Source organism: Apium graveolens, chromosome 1 (genome assembly GCF_009905375.1).
Source record: "Apium graveolens cultivar Ventura chromosome 1, ASM990537v1, whole genome shotgun sequence".
NCBI lineage: Eukaryota > Viridiplantae > Streptophyta > Magnoliopsida > Apiales > Apiaceae > Apium > Apium graveolens.
The window spans coordinates 174785609-174808844 of NC_133647.1; the positions used below are offsets into that span (position 1 = coordinate 174785609).

The following is a 23236-nucleotide window of genomic DNA, read 5'->3' on the forward strand; positions in this document are numbered from 1 at the left end:
CAGGATCTTTCCTGGAAAAAGTAGAGGTAGATGAGAAATATGATTTAGTAATTCTTGTGAGGAAGCTCTGACTATTAAAAGTCATGAGATGTGTGGTGTGAGGAGTAGTGAGACTACTTTAAAAAAATAAAGAGATTAAGTTTTATTTGCTATATATTTGCAGATGCTCAAAATACTAAAGGAAAAGATGCTGAAAAGCAGTCTGTTGAATCTCAGGACAACTCTGGTGTATCAAAGGCTATTGATCTCTCTGCAAGTCTAAGTACTGATACTTTCTTATAGTCCATGCATTTTACTATTCCACCACATAAGATAATCCTTGTTTTTGTTGAAAAACAGTCCATTCATTCTTCTTTTTCATCAATTGAAGAAATCCATGTTGTTGCTGAAGATGTAGTAGCACAACAGTCCATTCATTAAAATTCATCCATTTCAGAATCACCACAGCATTCTACAAGACCTGCACTCCTGAAAGTTTATATTGAAGCTCCAATTCATTTATCTACAATACTTGAAGATGTGGAGATAACTGTTGAAGGTGTTGAAGCTCCTGAAGCCACTGGATCAATTTCTCATTCTATTCTGCATTCTGAAGTTGATGATAAAGTTCAGAAACTAGTGCAACATCCAACTACTTTTGAAGAATCTAATGATGGTAAAAAAATCATGTATCTTATGCTATGTTAGATCTTGAGAATGATATTTTCTTTCCTGAAGATATGTTTATGCATGTAAGACAACAGAAAATGGAAGAGTTAGATGCTAAAAAGAAGCAGGATTATTCTGATAATCTCTAGAATGCTTATTGGAAAGATTATTAATATCCTATTTCCAGAACACATGCAATTCAATATCTGGAAATAGCAGAACAGAAGATTATAAATCATGATGTGCTGAATCATCTAAAAGTATCAACTTTGGTTGTCAGATCCTTACACCCAACTTATGAAGCAACTACTACTCAAATCAATCAGATTAAAGAATCATTGATTGCTTCAAAGCTGCTTACTCATCAGAAAATTCAGAAACAAATTTCACCAATAGTTATTAGACAAACTGCAATTGAAGCCGATCAAGCTAGATTGAAGCTCATCAAGCTCAAATGTCTGATCAACTTACCAAAGTACAAGATTCAATGGAGCTGATTCTTTCTCTACTGCTTGGTGATAATTCCAAAAAGGGGGAGAAAATTGATATATCTAAATGCAAACAGCTGTCATTATTAAGTACTGATGATGAAAATCCTGATGGAGGTAATAAGGGGGAACAGACGGAGAGTAAGAGAGGAAGCAAGAGGAATGAAAGAAGAGTTAAAGAATTGACCGTGACTACTAAAATGCAAAAATCTTCACAAGTCACAACTGTTGCCGATGAAGACCAAGGTATTTTGGAGAAAGAAGCTGGTGCTGAAGCAAGCCAATATCTTCAAACTCTGAAAGTTAAAAGAAGAAAGACAACTCTATTCTACAAGGATCTAGAGATTCAATTATTTGATTCTGAGGCGAGTAGAAGAATATTTGCAAAGGAAAATCTTGTGTTAGATATAGTAATTGAATTACTTCCCACTGTTGAATCAGACTTTACTCAAGCTCAAAAGTCTCCTATAATTGATCTAGTACATGCTGAAGACCCAGGTACAAGTGCTGAAATAGACTTACATAACTTGGTTGTCCATGAGATTTTGTACCTGGAAGCTCCACCAACTCAACTCACTCCACTAACAACACCAATTTTGGATGCTGATTTCAATGCCAATATTCCAACAACACCAATTCTGAATCTAGATGATGAAGATCAGATTTTAGGTGGGCATCAAAATTTGGATGTTGATCAGAACTTAGTTACAGATCAGAATTTAGAGGATGATGTTGAAGCCTCTATAGCCTCACATATTGTTATTTTATCATAGGATGCTGATACTGCAGGCTCTATAAGTTCTGATGCTGACAATGCTGAATCTACTGGTGAAGCTTCTATTAATCTAGATGCAGATGCAGTTGGTCCTTCAGGACATGCACCTCAACAAAAAATTAATAAAGCTGATCTAATCAAGAAGTTTGTTAGAGAGGATGCACCGGTACCTTGGAGTGAAACTCCTAGGGGAAATGAGTGGACTAAGGAGTGGAACAAAGTTGATTTTGTTCCTACTGAACAAATTCTTGCTGAGCACCTGGCCAAAGCTGATGAAATGCTGATAAATGATGATTTCAAGGCACATCTGAGAGTTACTGCATTGAGTACCGAGCACCTTCAAGGTCAACACTCAATAACTCATGACAAGGTGAACAAAATTCAAGAATCACTGATCCAGCGAGATATGAATGTAAAATTGGAAAACAGATTTTTTAAGCCAGCCTTTGACCGAATTGGGTATATTGAAAAGACTCAGAAGAAACAACAAGATCAAATTTCTAAAATTCTAAAAAATCAAGCTTCTCAGCAAACTCAACTCAATGAGATCCAATCCTAAGTGGAATTGCTTGTCTCTCTTCTTCTACCTGCTGATGCCAAAAAGGGGGGAGAAAGTGATTAAGTCCAAATGAAAATCTAGTCAAGTACTGAAGGGTAAGGATGATGGAAATGATGACCAGGGAAACTCTGAAAAGGGTAGAGGTCATGGTCAATGTAAAGGTTCTTCATCAAGGACAACTGGAACTTCTATACAGAGATCAGGCTCTGATGTTGATAGAAGAATAAGTTCTGGTAAACAATTTCTAACAAAGCATGATGTTCCTATACAGGGTGAAAGTCAAGAGTTTATGCAGAAACTGAAGCTCAAGGGGAAGGAAACAATAGTTTACTATCAAGACCCTAAGTTACAGAAGTTGGATAAAGAAATTTCAAAGAGATTATTTCTTAAAGAAAATCCATGAATGGACTTTAAAAGTCTAAAGGAAGAATAAGCTAGACTTAAAGCAGAAAAAGTCAAATTCAAGTCTGAAGCTTCTATTGTTGAAAAGAAACTTCCAATGCCTAAGGGTATTGTGATTAAGGAAAAGACAAATTCTAAGGCAACCAAAGCCAAATCACAAGTGGAGGTAGATCCAAGATCCAAGGGCAAAGCAAAAATTGATGAACCTGTAAAGGTATATATGCCAATCATGGATCTGTAGACAAAATCTGATGAAGATGCTAGTCTGATTTTGAAAAAAAGGATATTCAAACAACCTCTGACAGAGCTCATATTGTTCAAGATCAGGACTTTGTAAATTCTGATATTACAGTGAAGCAAGCAACCTCTGACATAGCACAAGTTGGCTTGATATCAGAAGATAAAGAAAAAGAAACCTCTGACATTGCTCATGTTAAACCTTCAAAGATGCTACTACCAAGATTCACCAAAGCTCAACAGACTCAACCTTTGAATACTACATCAAGTGGTTTTGAAGCAAGAGTTGTTCAAGGAAAGGAAGCAAGAGACAAATCAGGATTGGGTAGTTCTGATGAAAGAAGAATACACAACACTACCAATGATCCAACTTCCTTAAGTGAACCAGGAGTAGGAGCAACTCCTGAAAGATTGAATCAACTTGAATCTGTACAAATGGTTTACCACTCTGTTTTGAAAGAAGATATCATGTTATACTTTATGACAGGTGGGAGGGTATTCCAGATCAGGAAGAATGCTATTCCATTGAAGTATTTTGAAGAACTGGAACATGTTCTATATCTACTTCAAGTGAAAAACAGATCAACATATGGTGCTGCAGGTTATTTAAAATCAAATATTCAAAGACAGAAGAGGCTTTACTCTGTAAAGTCTGACAACCCATACTGTCCTAAGTACAGATCTCACAGTGGAGATATTGTTAAAATGAAGCCTAATACTGCTAAAATCATCACTACATTTTCTGGTATTAAGGGACTTGAATTCAATCTAGAGTCTGATAAAGCCTATATCATCAGACTGGATCAGGATATAAGAAAAGCTAAAATAAATGATCTCAGGACTGCTATCTTTCAAACTGGAGAAGATACAGTTGAACTGAAAAAAGCTAAAAGGAGGATGGTCAATAAACTTGAATATGCTGAGAGAAGTCTGTTGAAGAACTATCTCAGAACAACTCCTGATATCAAAGTGATCAGAAATTGAAGCCAAGTCAAAGATCTACAACTGCTTAAATTCTGAAGTGTATACAGACTAAAGCTGATATCAGACTTTAAGGATGGTAAAGCTGTAAGGACTGTAAGTTGTAGTTATCTAGTCAAATTCTCATGCATTTATACTTAATGTTTTTGACATCATCAAATATCTGTTAAACTTGTATATTATGCTAATTTACAAGTTGGGGGAGATTGTTAGATATATTTGTGATGTCATGTCTAATGATGATTTGTGTTTAGTTTTCAGATCTTTACTTAACAGGACAAATCAGTACTTAACTGGAAATCAATATTTATACTGAAGTCAGGACTTAAGATATCAAAACTTAAGTTGTCAGAACTTAAGTTATCAGAAGATATTTATCAGGAGATAGTATCGGGACTTAAGAAGACGTTCATATAAGGAAGACGGCTGATTGAAAGGAAAGAAGATCAAGACAAACATAAGAAGAGATATGCATGGAGAAGAATTCTATGAATAATAGAATACTTGGAAGAAAAAGATAACTAGTTGATATATATTAGGAAGCAGAATTATATTCGATATCAATTAGAAGATTATCTTGTAACTGTGTGTCAATATAAACACAACATAGGGTTTACACTATGTGTGTTATCTTAATCGAGATTATTATTCATTGTAACCCTAGCAGCTCTCATGATATTTGTTCATCACTGAGAGAGAACAGTTCTTTGTAACAGAGTTTATTGTGTTGAATAAAATATGTGTTTCATACTTGTGTTCTTAATTCGATATGATTGTGCTAGACACTGTATTCAACCCCCTTCTACAGTGTGTGTGACCTAACATCCTAGAGTTGATTTTAAACATCTAAGGCAAATGGAGGAAGACTTTAAAAATTCTATGAAGGCAGCAAATGCTGATATTTCTCAAGTACTTTATGAAGATGATCCTTCTAATTGACCAGCCAGAGGTATAGTTATAAGGGAAATCAGTCAGCCAGAAGATGAAAGATCTCTCAGATCATAAGCTATTGTAACTGCTGACATGAAGCTTAAAGGAAATGAGAAAATAGAAGTAAAGTCAAGGATTTCAAAATCTAAAGCCAAAGCTGGAGTCAGTATCTGAGGAATTCAAATCTTAAACTCTGATAGATTTAATCTATACAGTAGTTCAAGCTCTTGATAATGAAGAAAATTTAATTGAAGCAGAAATCATCTAAGCTGGTCAAAGAAGGAAGATTTCTGGAAGCATTACCAGCTGAGGAAGTGAAGTTAATCTCTGACATTGCTCAAGTTAAAGAAGCATTTCAGGATGAAGAGTTAAAGTCTGATATTCATTGAAGCAAGATTGAATATGCATACTTGATTCCTGCATTTATATAGTTTTGACATCATCAATTGGAACTTGTCCATAATTCCATAATGAACAAGTAGGGGGAGATTGTTGGAAGCAATTGATGATATCAAACAGAAACTATCAGAAGTTCATTTCAGAACTTATACATCAACGGATGCTGATGACAACATCAACGGATAATGAAATATCAACGGACGATAGGATATCAACGGATGATGATTTCAACAGATGATGGTGTCAATGGATAATGAAATCAGTATTTGTCACATCAGTTGATCTTCGAGGAGAAAAGGAAACATGAATTTTAAGGTGGTGAAGAACTTTATCTCAGAAGCAATTGTATAGGTTTTCTTGTTGTTAATAGACTAAGATTCCTTATACATTGGTAGATGTGCTCTATATAAAGCACATATTAGGTTCATGCTATAAGCATTGCGACATTATTATATCTTTCGCATAACCTAGCAGCTCTCAAGGATATCTAGTTCATCCTTTTGAGAGAGTACTTGTGTAATAAGTTTTTATTAGATTTATATAAAAACTGTTGATTCTGTTGAAGTTTTGTCGAGTTGATTATATTAACTGTATTCATCCCCCCTTACAGTTGATTAAGGGCCTAACATAAAATCTCCCACTAAACACAAGGACTTGTCTGAAATCATCTGAACAATGTCTCCCAACTCCTTCCATAACAATTTTTTATCTTGCAGTTGTAATGGACTATAAACATTAATCACATGGAATTCCTCCCCCGAACTGAAAGAAGACATCTGAACCAAATCCAATTTCTAGACTGAGCCCATCCAACACAATTAAACATTTCTCTATCTCAGGAGATTACCAAACCCCCTAACAAACCAATAGCATTTTGAACTATCCATCCATAATTACCATTTCCCCACAAACCGTCAACACACAACTTCTGCCCTGCACTATCTTTTGTTTCTTGCAAGCATAGAAAGTTAGCATTGACTTCCTTAACTGTATCCCTAACATTACGTCTTGCAACTCTACTATTAAGACCTCTACAATTCCTGGACAACATACTGATTTCTTTTAATGACATGATAAAGGTTTAAATACTACAAAAATTTATTACTTTCCTATAAATCCCCTTTCTGCAATTGCGTCACAATGCCTTTAACTGTTTCTGCTTTCCCTGCTGAAAATTGTAAGCCCAGCATTGAAGCACAATCCAATATCCTTTCTGCTTGCTCCTCCTTACTACTATTTATATAATCAAAAGTGACTTTGGACTCATTTCTTTTAGAAATTGAATCTTTTCTGATCAATGACACCCTTCTAAAACCTTTCTTAATACCAAAGTTTCCAATGTCAAATGGATTGTTTATTATTCTTTTAGCATTCCTTGGCCTCCCTCTATTTCCTTTCATTTTGAGTTGTCATATCTTTGCATAAATGGAATTTTGGGAAGATGAATCCCTTAAATCCTCACTCCTCAATTCTAGAATACTCTCTAACTCTGCTCATGTTTGGAGGTCAGAGCTTACTGAATCCCTAACATCTCTGATCATCACTATATTTTTTCCCCTTCCAACAAAATCCACTTCCACATTATGACTGTTGCCACCCATATTACCCAATGTGCTGATTACTATCTCATTACCTGTAATCTTATCATCCCTGAATTCTATAGCATCCATATTTTTCCCATGATCTTTTATCTCTCCTTCTTCCAAATTCTCTTTTCCCACATCCACACTCCCCGTTTGAATAATCCTACTTTCGACATTATTTCTATATTTAATCTACCCTTCTCTTTTATAAGATCCTTAATTATCATCCGAAAACACACTTTCTTTTTTATCACTCATCCCCAACATTTTATCTCTTAGCTTATCCTTATTAACTACTTCCACAATTCTAATATCATAATTTTTCCCTTTAACTAATATTGGAAAACATTTTTCAATCTTTTCCATTTTAGTAGTAGAAATACATACCAGAGGGTTGAAGAAATCACTGCCATTATCTTTTTAATATGACCATATCAGACACTCCCCCAAATCTCTAGTAAAACTTTTCAAGTTTTCTTCTAGCCAAACAATCATAGGAATACCTTGACATTCAATCCACACTGTCCTGGGAACAATCATATCTTCATAAATAAATTTCCTAATTTAAAAAAACCACTTCTCTAAGATTTTTTGGTCAATATTCTTCCAACCATCTTCCTTTCTGGACTGGAGAAGAAATTTCCTTTATGTTAAGCCCACCACTTGAATTTCTTCAAGACCTTCTCTGTCAATTTCCTTCTGGATAGTAACAGAATCGCTATCTGATTTTGTATAACCTACCAGAGTCTCTAACAAACCCTCCTCAATGCTTTCTTCAACTACTATTGCCTCTATAAACTTAAACATTTTAGTTCCTAAATCCCAATCCAAATTCTCCTTTTTATCTATTTTATTCTTCACTTCTTCCGACTTTGATATAGGTGCCCTATGCGCACCCTGCATTCCTTCCCTACCTTTGTTACTAAATCTTCTTCTAGTAGGCATTGAAGATTTATCATTATCCATAATTGACATCTTAATCCTAGTAGCTAGACCCCCTTTTTCCTTCACATTTAATATTATTTGTCCTGCTTCCCCTTTCTGTAGTCGTTTTAACAAAACCATACCTCCTATTGTTCTTATCTCTCTTTCTTGGTAATATTATATCTATAATTACACCACTACCCTTAAAGCAGCTCCACATATCCCTAGCTTTAACTTCATATGGGATAATAGAAAGATTGTGTGATGAATTTGTACTTTGTCCCCGTACTCCTTGATTTCTTTTTTCGCTGCACCAAGATCCATCCATCTTCATCATTTTTGTTGCTCATAACCCCTTTTTCCACCTCCAACTTCTTTTCTACAAAGCCTTTTCCAGCTATGACTTCCGAATAAGAACGATAGTTCAGACTTGGCTCCTTCTTCTCAACTGACTTCCCTTTCCATATAATCTTTTCCTTGTTTTCCCAATCTAACCCCCTAGCTTTCAAGTTTCTCCGGTGAATCTGATCCAAAGCCTCCGTAATCGCCTGCTTATCTCCTCTAAAGAAATTATCACTAACTTGTCTATCTACCAGATTCCTATTTGCCCAAATAAAATTCCTAAGTACAGTTTCCCCTGATTTTCTCTATGCGCTTTTGATCGGTTACCAGTCTCAAATCTCCTACTATTACCATCCTCAAGCCTACCATTTTTAAATTTCTTACCGTTGTTCTCAGTTGCTAGAGCCGCCATCTTACACAAAATCAAATAGTTGTGTAAGTCACCCAAATATCACACACAAACTCTCACTATTTAATTTTTAACGTAAATTATTACAAAAACTATTATAATTTGGAAACATACTAATATTAAGGGTTTTTTTTATGATTATTTCCCATTTTAAAACCCATTTATAAATATATCCCATTTATAATATTATTTGTAAATATGTTCCATTTCAATTTGTTTGACTATTTTAAGTTAAACATAGTTAATTTTACTATTTCACATTTTGAAATGATATGTTTAACATTTACTTAAATATCATATTTGATATGTTACTATTTTACTATCTTAAATAATTAGTTACTTAAATATTAAAAAATTTATATTATTTTTTTTGGTTAAGTAGTAAGATTAATAATAAGGTTACGTGTAAGATTAACTGACAACATTATATTCCTAGTTTCAAATCAACAAAAACTAACTAACTAACTAACAATATATTTTATGACTAGCTATATCCTAATAAAAAATCTAACATATAAGAATTTTTGATGAAAAGGAGAGAGGAGAGATTAAAATAAAGAATTTTAAGTCACCCAAGTATCACACTCAAATTCTTACAAGAAATTTAATTCAAAAGTGCGGATCTATCGTGATAATTAATTTTATTGCCACTTATATTATATTATGGGGGACCTTTTAGTCAATTCAAATACAAAAAATATAATTAATTACATGTATATGAGTTACATAAGAGTTAAAATATAATCCTGGAACATTTTTATAATTGTTAAAAAAGATGAGATATATTTGTAAAGTAACATATTAATTTGAGACATATTATACAAATTCCCTAATATTGAACATACCATTTAATTGTAGAGTATTTGATTCTATCTATGAAAAAAATTGATGTATTTATGGGGACTGTTATATGAATTGAGATTGAGGTGATATACAGCTCTAAAAAATTAAAAAAAATTAGAGTCTGATATATAAATGAACCGGACTACAGAGACTAGATCGAACAAGTACAGACAACGGACCTTGGATGAGGATAAGAATTCTAAATTAGAAATTTTAAAAAATATTTTTATTATATAATATATATTATTTTAAATAAACAAAAAAATATATATGAACCGTATCGGATTATTAACAGATCGGATCGGTCTAAATCCATATTCGTTTTATTTATAATCGATTTTTTTATCGAATCGGATCCATATCGGATTTTTAATAGATCGATCCATATCCGCTAAAATGCTCTCGGATCGAACTAGTTAGGTCGGATTTTCGCTTCATTGACAGGTCCACCCAGATATATGAAATACCCAATTATCAGTGAAGTATCCATATATGAAATATCCAACTAATATCTTACATTGAGATATTCAACTAATATATTCAATCGGCTAAAATTGATCATATTTTAAGAATGATTATTTTTGTTTTTTTTTGAAAAATCTGTTATTTTTATTATTTTTTCTTGTAATGACCGGTGCTTAAACTAAAAATATACGGATAATGGCCAAAAATACCATTTTTTTTGAAATTTGTGACCAAAATACCAAATTTGAGAAATGCGGCCAAAAATACCGACGAAATACCCTTTCTCAGATTGGGTATTTGGAATACGCTTTCCCGATTGAGTATATGCCCGATTACCCATTCGCAGACTGAGTATATGTCCGATTACCCATTCTCAGACATGGTATTTCAACCAATTTTTTTTATTTTTTTAAAGTTGAAATACGCTTTCTGAGATTGGATATATGAAATACGCTTTCTCAGATTGTGTATATGCCCGAATACCCATTCTCAGAGTGGGTATTTCAACTAATTTTTTTTTTGTTTTTTTCTTTGAAAAATGTTTTTTTACAGAAAAAAAAGTTGAGATACCCAATCTGAGAATGAGAATGGGTATTTGATTGGTAAAAATGACCAAAATATTGAAAAATAGGTATTCTTGTCACTTAGTCCAAAAAAATGTTATTTTTGTCATTATTGCCTAACATAACAAAGAGTATATACAAGAATTTTGGGCGGGCTAAAAAGAACAGATTTGGTGGAATTGCTTCCTCCCAGCCCCAACTCCGTGGTTGCATACATGTATCTGCCAAGGGGGAAGAGTGTTGCAACAGCCCTTAAATCCACTTTAAACCACAAACCCACCTCAAAACCTACCATTAATCTCTTCATCTTGAATACCCTTCTGCTTAAATGTCAAAACTACCGCCATTTCAATCAAATTCTCTCTCAAATGCTCACTTCTTCCTTAATAAAACACACCTATGCTGCAAGTAAGCTTCTTAAGTTCTCTACTGAATCACACTTTATTCATATTCATTATTCTTCCAAGATTTTTAATTATGTTGAAAACCCAAATGGGTTTATTTATAATACCATGATGAGAGGCTATTTTAATCTTAATTGTGTGCAAAATGTCATCTTTTTTTATAAAATGATGTTGTTTAACGATGTGTTTCCTGATAATTATACTTACCCTATTCTTGTTCAAGCTATGGGGTCTAGAGGGTGTCTGTTTGCGGGGAGACAAGTGCATAATCATGTTTTAAAAGTCGGGTTTGAGTTCGATTTATATGTGAAAAATACTCTGATTAGTATGTATGTTGGTTGTGGTAGTGTGAGGGATGCAAGAAAAGTGTTTGATGGAAGTTGTGAGAGGGACTTGGTTTCGTGGAATTCGATGTTGGCGGGGTATGTTATGAATGGAGATGTGAGCGAGGCTAAGGTAATGTATGATTTGATGCCGGTAAGGAATGTGATTGCGTCGAATTCTATGATTGTGTTGTTAGGTAGATGTGGTTGGTTGAGAGAGGCTCGGAAATTGTTTGATGAGGTTGAGGAGAAGGATTTGGTTTCGTGGACTGCTTTAATTTCTTGTTATGAGCAAAGAGAGATGTATGAAGAGGCATTGATTGTGTTTGCGGAAATGCATGGTTGTGGGGTTGTGCTGGATGAGGTTGTGTTAGTTAGCGTACTTTCTGCCTGTGCACATTTGTGTATTGTGAGGACAGGAGAGATGATTCATGGATTAAGCTTAAGAATTGGAATCGATTCTTATGTTAACCTTCAAAATGTTTTAATTCACATGTATTCAACATACGGGAATATTCTGGCTGCCGAAAATTTATTTAAAGCGAGCTACCAATTGGATCAAATATCGTGGAACTCTATGATCTCTGGTTACTTGAAATGTGGCAATAGTGACAATGCCAGAGAGTTATTTGACTCCATGAGCGAGAAAGATATTGTAACATGGAGCGCAATGATATCTGGCTATGCCCAAATTGGTCAGTTCGCTAATACATTGACATTATTCCAAGAGATGCTTAATAAAGAAGTAAGGCCAGATGAAGTCACCTTTGTTAGTGTGATCTCAGCTTGCACTTACCTAGCTGCCCTTTCACAAGGAAAATGGGTACATGCCTACATAAGGAAGAATGGTTTCAAGATTAATGCTATTCTTGGCACAACCCTTATAGACATGTACATGAAATGTGGGTGTATAGAGAACGCACAGGAAGTTTTTAGTGGTATGGAGGAGAAGGGTGTTTCATCTTGGAATGCCCTAATTCTTGGCTTTGCAATGAACGGTGTTGTAGAGAAGTCACTTGAGACGTTTTTAATGATGAAGCAATGTGGCGTAGAGCCTAATGAGATAACATTTGTGGCTGTTCTTAGTGCTTGTCGCCATATGGGCCTTGTAGAGGAGGGTCGCAGTCACTTTGAAAGCATGATTCAGAAACACGGGATTGCACCGAACATTAAACATTATGGATGTATGGTTGATCTCCTTGGACGTGCTGGATTGCTAAAAGAAGCAGAGGAGCTAATTGAAAGCATGCCAATGGTTCCTGAAGTTGCTACATGGGGTGCGCTGCTTGGTGCTTGTAAAAAGCACGGTGATAATGAAATGGGAGAGAGGATAGGAAGGAAGCTTATTAAACTTCAACCTGATCATGATGGGTTCCATGTCTTATTATCAAATATATACGCGTCGAAAGGTAATTGGCATGATGTCGGAGAAATTCGAGGGATGATGACGCAAAACAGCATGGTTAAAACTCCTGGTTGCAGTGCAATTGAGGCAACTGGAAGTGTTCATGAATTCTTGGCAGGTGATAGGACACATCCTAGGATTAACGAGATCGAAAGAATGTTATTTGAAATGTCTAAAAGATTGAGATTAATGGGTTATTCACCAGATACAAATGAGGTCTCTTATGATGTAGATGAGGAGGACAAGGAAACTACTCTTTTTAGACATAGCGAAAAGCTTGCAATCGCCTTTGGTCTCATAGCTATAAATACTCCAGAACCAATTAGAATAATCAAGAACTTGCGCATCTGTAATGATTGTCACCAGGCAGCAAAACTAGTTTCTACTGCTTTTAATCGTGAAATCATAATAAGGGACCGCCATCGTTTTCACCACTTTAAGGATGGTAGTTGTTCCTGCAAGGAGTATTGGTAACAGTCCTGCACACAGTAATTCGAAGGAAAAATTGTTTGAACATGACTGATTATTGGGTGGTTTTCGAAGTTGAAAGGCTGGCTTGAAGCTTTTTTTATATCAATAAAAATATATTTGAACACAGATGTTGTAGAAACTAAAAAGAGATTCAGTTACACGGTATATTTATACGAAGATTAGTATTAAGAGTGCTCCATATCTAAGGAAAGTTGGCTTCGAAGCATACTTTAATCATGCTGAACTTTAATCAGCTCTCAGGAGTATGTTAAACCTCTTTACCCTTGGTAAGCATTCTCTCTCATTGCTTGATTAAGATCTGATGAAGAAGTAAATATAGAATTAGTTGATGTTCGTATGTAAATTATAATATTGTCGTTCTATTGATGAGACTGAACTGTCGATATAGAACAAGGATCTTGCTGAATGGTTGTTGACTAGCAAGTTATACTCTGGATAAGATTATTCTTGAGAGGTGTGTCGAGTTGCTTATTATCAACTTGTTTCTGTATTGCTTGGGTCGTAGGTATCTGAAATTCATCGATGCATTAAGAGATATAGATGACTGTCCGAGTATGGTTTATCTATTTACTGCATTACCTGCTACAGGAGAGAAAAGATCAAGTAAAATGCGTTCACAACTGCCGAAGGTTTTAAAATAGAATTTTCTTGCAAGTGTTTTTACATGCTTTAGTTGGTTAGTAATTATATCCCATATAGTTTAAAGTGTTAGTTTGTCAGCATAATTGTTTACAATTCCTTTTTGCTGATTGTTAGGTTGAGCCATGGCCCATGAATGGCAGGCATATATATTGCGTTGTCATAAATTGCGCAAAGTATTCATCTCAGTGAAAGGCATATAGGTATCATATGTATTATATTTATGTTTTTTACATTTTATATATGGAATAAAATGGTACCTCTACCATAGAAAAATGTCCATAAGTTATTTTTATTTGACAGGCTGAAGTTGAAGGGCAGAAGGTGGCTTGGTTAACTCCTCATGCACTGCAGCAAGTATTACCTGATGATGTCGATTATAAAGTCATGTTAACTCTCTTGGAACTGTACGAGGTATAGTATGGCAGTATTATTATTCATTATTATTTTTGCAAATTGCAAGTAATGCTTTCATATCCTTGTTAAAATACCCAGAGCTTTATTTCACCATTTAGTGGTCAAGGTTTTCTTTAAGATAGTCCAAGCTTTACCAAAATTGCCATAATTTTCTATTAGGTTTATAAATAATGATTGATACTCTCTTTGTCCATGCAGACTCTACTGGCATTTGTAAATTTCAAAATTTACAACTCAATCAATTTAAAGTATCTGCCTATCCTTGTTCCATGGTTGAAGCTTTAGCAGAAGGTATAAATCTGGCTTCACTGAAATATTCGTTCTCTCTTTACCTTCTAATATGCAACTTGATTGGATTTTGAACTCCTCAAGATGTACCACGAATCTAAAATTGCGCTAATAGTGCCCAGTGTACAGGTCAATTGGTTAATGCTCTGTGCTATTTGAATTATTAGAGCATGAAACAAGGTTTTTCTGATGTTTGTACATGTGTGCAGATCTTTATACCTTATCAAGGTATTTTGATGCTAATTCAAAGGCCTCCATTGTGACCGACCAAGTTAAGGACAAAAAGGATGATGCAGACCTTGATGAGTCTGAACTTAGGTTAGCTCAACTTCAACACCAACTTCCTTCTAAGGAACCTGGTGCATTAACGCGCCTTGTTAAAGATGCTGCCGGTGAGGATGAAGATGATGAAGAAACAAAGGAGTGTAAAACTCTTTTCAAAGATATGAAGTTTCTTGAGTCGTGAGGTTTGTTTGCTTATATATTTTTAAAGAGTAGATTCTTGTTATGGAGTCATTCACCATTCATTAATATTGATTTTTTTTGTTGCCTTAAATTTTCATTACTTTAATTTTCAATATCTGATGAGGGTACAATAAAAATATAGTAAAATTATTGATTGATTGGCATGATGATCACTGTAAAGAAATGTGTTACATATAGGCGATAAAAACAACAAGCACGCAACTTTCACAGGCAATGATTTGTGACACTGTCAGATGGTGCATAGGATCACGTGACATCTAAAACTGCATAATTATAATGTGGGTGTGAACTTTTATTGGCTTTCAAAATCAGTTCAAAAATTTTATTTTCATATTTATTTTCTATTTGTAATAGAATTGTATAAATTGGTGGATCTTTTGTGCAAGAGAGTCCTTGGTTTTTGTGATTCCCGCATTTGTGGGCGTGGTTTCTTAAGAAAAAGGATCAGGGAATTATGTACCGGGTATCCCTTGAATTGGACTATGAGAGCGGAACTGAGATTTGCTCTTACAACAATGATCCTTTGTTTTGATCTCGTAGTACGATATTCATGCTGCTAAGTATCAGAAGTATTTATGTACATCATAATTCGTAAGTTAGAAGTCCTCCGCAAAGCATAATAATTTAATGAGAAGTTGTAGCTGGAAACATTTTTCTGTGCTCGACATGTTCCATATCCATACTGTGTTATTTTGCCTCGTCCCTTTCTATCTTTTATCAATCCGAATAGGGAGACGGCCATATCTCAAGCACTTAAAGAAGCAAAACATGCAAAAGTTAGGATAGATGATGAAATTGTATCTCTTCAGGCTGAACGTAAGGTAATGTAGTAGTCCTTTTGTGCCAATAATATAAACTTTAGGAGCATTTATTTCCGGCTAGTTTGTTTCCTCAATTGTATTTGTAGCCTTTAAGTGATTCCTGTACTGCTAAAACTTTTACATTTATTTCATATGCAGTATAACATTAAATTATCACTGTTTTTCATATGCAACTTGAGGTATATATTGGTACAATATGTAACTGTATCTTGGGTGCTTAATTCATATTATGAATAGGGATCAGTTACGCCTTCTGAGAGCACCGTTTTGGTTTATTTTTAAGATAATGATTTGGCTTGCAACTTGATTTAGAAAGTGAAAGCTGAGGCTGCAGTTGCTACAGACCAGTTTCAGAAAGTGAAGTATGAAGTTAGAGATCTACATTTGATGACACAAAGGATGGTCTTAAATCAGCATGATATGGTTTGTGGGTAAAATATACATGTGATTGAGTGTGTCTGTATGTGTGCGTGTGCAGATGAATTCTATACCCATGTCATATAATTGTCAGTGTTTATTTACTTTTGTAGGAAGAAGTTATTCTTAAGCGATGCTGGCTTGCGCGCTATTGGTGTTTAGCTGCACGGCATGGTAATCTACCATTAAACTATCATAGTTACTCTAATTTAGCTTTCTCGAAAAATTAATTTAGCTACCTTGTTTCTTCCTCATCGAGTTTTTATTCTGTTCTTGAATTCTGTTTCTTCATTGAACCAACCAGAACACGCCGAGCAATTCGAATACATAATTGTTTGTTATCAACAGCACAATTTATTCCCTTCAGCTGGCAGATGGAATGTGCATGAATTGATATATGAATGAACTTTTGACTTGTGGAACTTCAATCCAACAGTTAAACTATCCAGATTTACCTGGCTCCTTTAACCCCTTTGGCTAAACAAAGTCTCTGTTTAGACTGTATATTACATGAATATGTCATGCCGTCATGCCATAAATTTCATTTTTAAAGGTTTATTATGATCCACAACTATATTTTGCTCCAGTTTTTTTTCCTGGCACAGTTTGGCATTCTTTTATGTATCACTGATACTGCTTGATTTGCTTTTGATTCGGATTGACTTTTAGAACTGGGGAAAAGGTTAATGACCATTTTTTTTGGTTAAATCAGGGTCTCCTTTTGATGCAACTTGACTATACCTTTCGATTAAATCCTGTAAAGAATTATGCATAATGTTACTGTTACACGATAGTTTATTGTTTTCTTCTCTTCCTACTTTTCGAGCGGGGTTTCCACTTTTTTTTGGTATTTATTTGAATTATATAAGCATACTCTGCGCTATGCTTTTTTTTGCTAATGTTGTTTTTTGTTTTTTATTATTATTTAATTATTATAATATATATACTCCTAAGTTGAGATTCTAAAATTTAATGGATCTGTCGGTTTCAAATACTGAGCATTAACTTATTTTCCAGGTATCTGGCGATCTGCTCAGATATTGCAGCGTCTAAGCATGAGTACTGGTCATCATTAGCTCATCTTCCTTTCGAAGTTGTCATTTCTGCTGGGCAAAAGACAAAAGAAAATAGCTGGGGAAAATGTGAGTAACCGATAGTAGAAGATGTTGATTTGTTTTATTGTTATGTTATGCTGTTTTATTATTATGTTATCTTCAACTAATAAAATTCCAGATTCACTTGGCTCCTTTAACCCCTATGGCTAAATAAAGTCTCTGTTTGGACTGTATATTAATTATTACATATATATGTCGTTCTGTCATGCCATAACTTTCATTTTTAAAGGTTATTATGATCCACAACTATATTTAAGTCCAGTTTTTTCTGGCAGAATTCGGCATTCTGTTATGTATCACTGAGACTGACAATGCTTGATATGCTTTTGATTCGGATTGACTTTTAAAACTGTGGAAAGGGTTAAAGAACTTTTTTTGGTTAAATCATGGTCTCCTTTTGTTGCAACTTGACTATACCTTCTGATTAAATCCTGTAATGAATTATGCATAATGTTACTGTTACAGGATAGTGTATTGTTTTCTTCCCTTTCTACTTTTCGAGCGGGATTTACACATTTTTTTGGTATTTATTCGAAATTATATATGCATAATGCACTATGCTCTTTTCATTGCTAATGTTTTTTATTTAACTATTATAATATATATGCTTCTTAGTTGAGATTCTAAAATTTTAATGTATCTGTCAGTATCAAATATTTTCTGAGCATTAACTTATTTTCCAGGCATCTGCTCAGATATTGCAGCGTCTAAGCATGAGTACTGGTCAGCATTAGCTCCTCTTCCTTTCGAAGTTGTCATTTCTGCTGGGCAAAAGGCAAAAGAAAATAGCTGGGGAAAAGGTGAGTAACCGATAGTGGAAGATTTTGATTTGTTCTATTGTTCTATTATGCTGTTTTATAATTATCTTATTTTCAACTGATAAAATTCCTCCATGGCTCTATCTGTACAATAAAGAATATATATATATGTGTGTGTGTGTGTGTGTTTGTTTATATGTATGTATGTTTATGTGTGTGTTCACATTACATTAAATCTATGTACTAACTGAGCAGGGGACGAGAATCCAGAGTAGAGAAGCAAACATGTCATAAAATTCCTCCATGGCTCTATCTGTACAATAAAGAATATATATATGTGTGTGTGTGTGTTTGTTTATATGTATGTATGTTTATGTGTGTGTTCACATTACATTAAATCTATCTACTAACTGAGCAGGGGACGAGAATCCAGAGTAGAGAAGCAAACATGTCCAGGACTTGGGTGATCTAACTGGCGAAGCAAATATTGTGAGTATGCTTTCAGTTGAGATGGGATTAAAGGAGCTGGTAGCCTTGAAGGTCTTTTTACACTGAGATTGCTTTCTTATGTACACTAATTACAGTTTATACCTCTATGACTTCAGTCTATTAGTTTGACTATAGAGTTGTGAAGTATTATTGTCCCTCTCTACTCTCCATCATGTTGCTTCAGTGTAGATCTGCAAACTATGCTGATGTTAGTATCCTCTTATTTGAAAATATTTCCACATTTATTTATGTGTTTCTCTTTTCATTTTTTTGTCAAAAGGTTGATGATGCCATTGTTCTTGCACTGGCCCAGCAGCGAAGACCAAACTCTGTTCGACAATCCATCTCAGGTTGTTTCTGTATACAGTAGAAATTGTTTGGATATTTTCACTAGTGATGCCTTTCATTTTTTTATCCATGAAAAGGAGCTTAATTTTTAATCTCATTTCTAAAAATCTGTTAGGCTGGTTTGAATGTTCATATAAAATTGCAAGAAATTATAACTTCTTAGACACTTGTAAAACCTTAAATATTCCATACACTTTTTAGAATGTTGATTTTCCATAAGCTTATTTGGTGTTAGATGACTCATTCTACAGAATTTCCCTTCCATTAGAATTAACAATGGCAAGTTTCTGATTTAAAGCATTTGCGTTACTATTTTCTTACAATAAATTAGTACATGTCTATGGTTTTACAAGGCTTCAACTACATATACATCTGTGATGGGCTCTATTTTCTAATATTGTGACTGAAATTTTGCTTCAGTTCTTTCAATATTCAAAGAATCCCTAGTCTAAAGTCTGTATGGTCTAATTATAAAAAAACTAATGTTAAGACTATGTATATGGCAAGGTGCCGAAAATGCTTTTTAGTTGGTTGCTCACTTGTTTGACAAAAAACTATTTGTGGCGGTTTCCAGATGAAGAGCCCCTGAACATGCTATACAATGATATTTACCATGGTAGAACTCTTTAAATAAAGAGTAAATTGCACTTTGCACCCCTTATGGATATTCACTTTTTCGGTTTGATCTTAAACTTTTAATTTTGGCAGAATGCATCCCTCAACTTTTATTTTCATTTAATATCGCACCTCTTTTAACAATTTTCAAGGGTAAAATCGGAATAATTTTTTTATATTTATATTATTACAATGTGCACCCCGTATTTTTAATATTGTAACAAATTACACCTCGATTTTAACTTCAACTCGTTTCAAAAAATATATAAATTTGTATGATAATATTCCATAATATTTTTTTACTTAAAAATAATTAAAATATAAATATTCTGTTAAAATATAAATATTCTCTATTAAATCTGAATTGAAATCACAAATAAGTCTTTTATCCAAATTATTTTAATTTAAATACTATGCAGATAATTTTAAATCATATATATTTTTAAATAATAATATCAAAAGATATCTATTTTATCAAATATATGTGCCTAGGTTTTGATATCACTTTTTTGACACAATCTTTATAATTTATAATTTATAATTTCTTATTTTTATTTTAATATTTTTATAATAAATCTCTATTAAAACTATAAGTTGCCTTATTTTTCAAATTTTTTAGTGTTACTAAATACTTCTTTTGATTCATGTTCTTATGTTTATGTACCAAATTAAAATTTTGTAAAAGACATTCTTTTTCTCGGAATCCACTGAACTACACTACACAAACCAAAATTTTCTATTTTATAGTGTTTGCTTTGGATTTCATAATATAATAATCTACTAAAAACCATCGAATTTTATGTTATGTCTGAGCTCAAGATTTCGTTAATTTTATAGCATTTGGTTTTGATTTGGATCGTTTTTATAACATTAATTTTGGGTTTCTGTTTATTTAAAAGAAAAACACACTAGACCCTAGCCTGTTTGTCTGTTATATGTTTTGTTTTTTAATTTAATTTTTTAATATATAATTTTATGGATTTCAAAAGTTATGAAAATTTAAAATAAAGTATAAGCTATAAAACTATATAGGGTGTATATCGTCAAAATATTAAAACCATGGGATGCATATCGTCATTATATAAACTTTTGAAAAAAAATCCGACTTTACCCCTGACAATAATGGTTATTTTGGACAAAAATTATTAAAATGGTGCAATATGAAGTGAAATTTAAAATCAAGGGATGCATTCTGCCAAAATTAAAAGTTTAAGATCAAACCGAAAATGTGAATATTTATAAGGGGTGCAAAGTGTCATTTACTCTTAAATAAATTCATAGATAATTTCTAAATGGATTGAGTGGTCACATTAATATTGAATGTTGTAAATAACATGCTAAAATACACATAAAAATAAAATTTATTTTGTTGGCATAGAATATAGAGACGCGACCCTGTAACCGATAACCGATACTTCACAAAACAATGGACTGAATAAGGGATGCCTCCTTTGTGCCACCTCTGTTGTGATAATCAACAAACAATTATAGAGCTCAGAAAATATAATTAAAATGAAATAGTTACTTGAATCATTCGCCTTGTATGTATAAATTTTTGAGATATTCAATCAGGGTTTAGGAAGCTCACCAACTTCACACGATGCCAAAGTGGGCAGGCTATTGAGGAAGACATTGCGAATAAACATCTGCAATGTTGGATTAGCCGCAGTGGGCAGTCACCAACTTCACACGATGCCGATGATGGTAACTACTTTCTGACTATTTATTATATTATTTCATTCTGATCTTTTTTGCTCACACCTTTTGCGAAGAATCAATTTCATACTTCAAAATAATTGGAAGGCATGCTCAATTTGCAGTATTTTTTATCCTAGTGATCACAATCATTAAGATGATATTATTAATGTAAAAAGGTATTTATATTTATGTAGTCAAAAGGCCCCCTAGTATATTGTTTTAAATTCTGGGTAGATGTCTATTACCGTATTTACATTAATACTGGGTTATTAGTTTTCCCCATTTTTCTTTTTTCTTTTTACATCTCAAGTCCATATAATCATGAATAATTAAGACCTCAAAACATCAAAAATCAAGACAAAATAATTAAGTGGTCTTGAAATGCATACGTTTTCAGTATATATAGGTGCTAAAGAGAAGCAGAGTCACAGTTAAAAATCAATGTATGACATATTAACATTGAAGAGGTTAATTCATGAAGTCAGTTAGGGACCCATTAAGTTACAAAACACAACACTGGGTGATAAGGACGACAAAAACATATATAAACATCACCTAGTAAGCCTCTTCACATTTGCACAAGCGTCTTTGCTCTGATGACAATGATTTCTCTAGGTTTACTGTCAACAACGCTATACATCATGCTGAAAAACTGCCTCAACTGCACTTCATTCACATGGTCCAGCAACACAACTGTTATCCGGTCCTTTATATGAACCAAATAAAAGGCCACCAGAAAAAGACTTGCTGATTCCAATACTGTATTTACTCCTTGGGTTTTGCTAATATTAGGACCTTTTATAGACCGTGCTGATCCAGAGCCTTGTTCACCGAGAACATATTTCTTGAAAGATTGAGACTGAAATTGATTTTTTAGTGGCTGAAAGTATATTGCTTTCGGGCAGACATTATGCGGTAAAATCAATGTACATATACAAAGAGGAGAAAGGATAAGAAGAAAAAGGGGGAAAGGATAAAAATGAAAAAGCTTTTTGAACTTACAAACTTTATGGACTCCTCTTCTTCTTCTTAACATATTTGGATGGAAGGGATCATAATTAGAACAGGATGAAAATAAGAGTCAGGTTGTCCAGTTAGAAAGTATGCCGCCTCGACTGATTTTTGACTGTAGTGTGAAAATGCACAGCAGCTATGACCAACTGTTATATATAACTGCAGTTGGTAGCGGTAGGCTAGCAGCCAGATGTATTTCCATTGAACCTTTTTTTGGTTGTAGTAACATTAAAAAAAGACTTGTGATGTTTAATCTTTTCTTCGAAGTTCAGACTTGTGGGTGTAAATCCAATATTTACTCATGGTGTACGTGCGTGTGTTTTCTGCCTGTGTCTTTCAGTTGAGGAAGGTCTTATGGAGCTAAGAGAACTGAATATTGAGCACTTAATGTGGGAAGCATCCCGCAAGAGAAAGTTGATCAGAATCCTTCTACAACTATTCACAGAAAGTAGCTAAGGAAGTCGAAGGACTTTGATACTGCGGTAGCCGCAATTCCTAGATAACTGCGATTCTGTATTTCCTGGATGTATCTGTTTGTTTACTGGGTTGTTGCCTGGATTTGCAGTGTTGCTGAGATGTGGAATCTGCTCAAACCCTTGAAGCAATGTGCATAAAGTAGTAAAATACTCGTGCCATTTCTTTTTGCGGAAGAATGCATAAAATTGGCCATCAGTTCAGCCGTTAGGACAAATTGTGCGTTCGGGGTTGTGATTTTTTTTACTGTTTTTAACTTTTAAAAGGACTTGTGTGTATTTCTTTAAGGTAGTTCTCTAAAATTTTCGAGAATAAGCAGATTAGCGCTCGAAAAAGATGAAGACTAAATATTACTATTGAGTAAGATTTGTATTGCTTATAGTTGATGTGGTAAAGTAGAGCTGATGCATCTTAAAAACAAATCAGTACGGCTTGAGTAATGAAAATGAAAAATGAAGCAGGACACAGTTAATTACTTTCAGCTA

General features: G+C 33.8%; 1 protein-coding gene across 13 annotated transcripts; it reads left to right on the plus strand.

Moving 5' to 3' along the window:
- The first annotated feature begins 10680 nt into the window (after positions 1-10680).
- On the plus strand, positions 10681-23117 carry LOC141671419 (pentatricopeptide repeat-containing protein At3g62890-like). 13 transcript variants are annotated; one of them, XM_074477755.1, is made up of 16 exons: positions 10681-10956; positions 11176-13438; positions 13678-13801; positions 13929-14014; positions 14115-14225; positions 14427-14519; positions 14726-14983; positions 16136-16246; positions 16354-16414; positions 17258-17382; positions 18039-18155; positions 18532-18653; positions 18883-18952; positions 21138-21269; positions 22618-22759; positions 22843-23117. In XM_074477755.1, exons 1-2 carry the CDS (start codon positions 10764-10766, stop codon positions 13152-13154), a joined length of 2172 nt encoding a protein of 723 aa, XP_074333856.1. In that variant the 5' UTR covers positions 10681-10763; the 3' UTR covers positions 13155-13438; positions 13678-13801; positions 13929-14014; positions 14115-14225; positions 14427-14519; positions 14726-14983; positions 16136-16246; positions 16354-16414; positions 17258-17382; positions 18039-18155; positions 18532-18653; positions 18883-18952; positions 21138-21269; positions 22618-22759; positions 22843-23117. The 13 variants fall into 13 exon arrangements, with proteins under 13 accessions (XP_074333856.1, XP_074333789.1, XP_074333795.1 ...); XM_074477688.1 differs by having other exon boundaries at positions 10681-13438; positions 13678-13848; XM_074477694.1 differs by having other exon boundaries at positions 10681-13438; positions 16061-16246.
- The last annotated feature ends 119 nt before the right edge of the window (positions 23118-23236 follow it).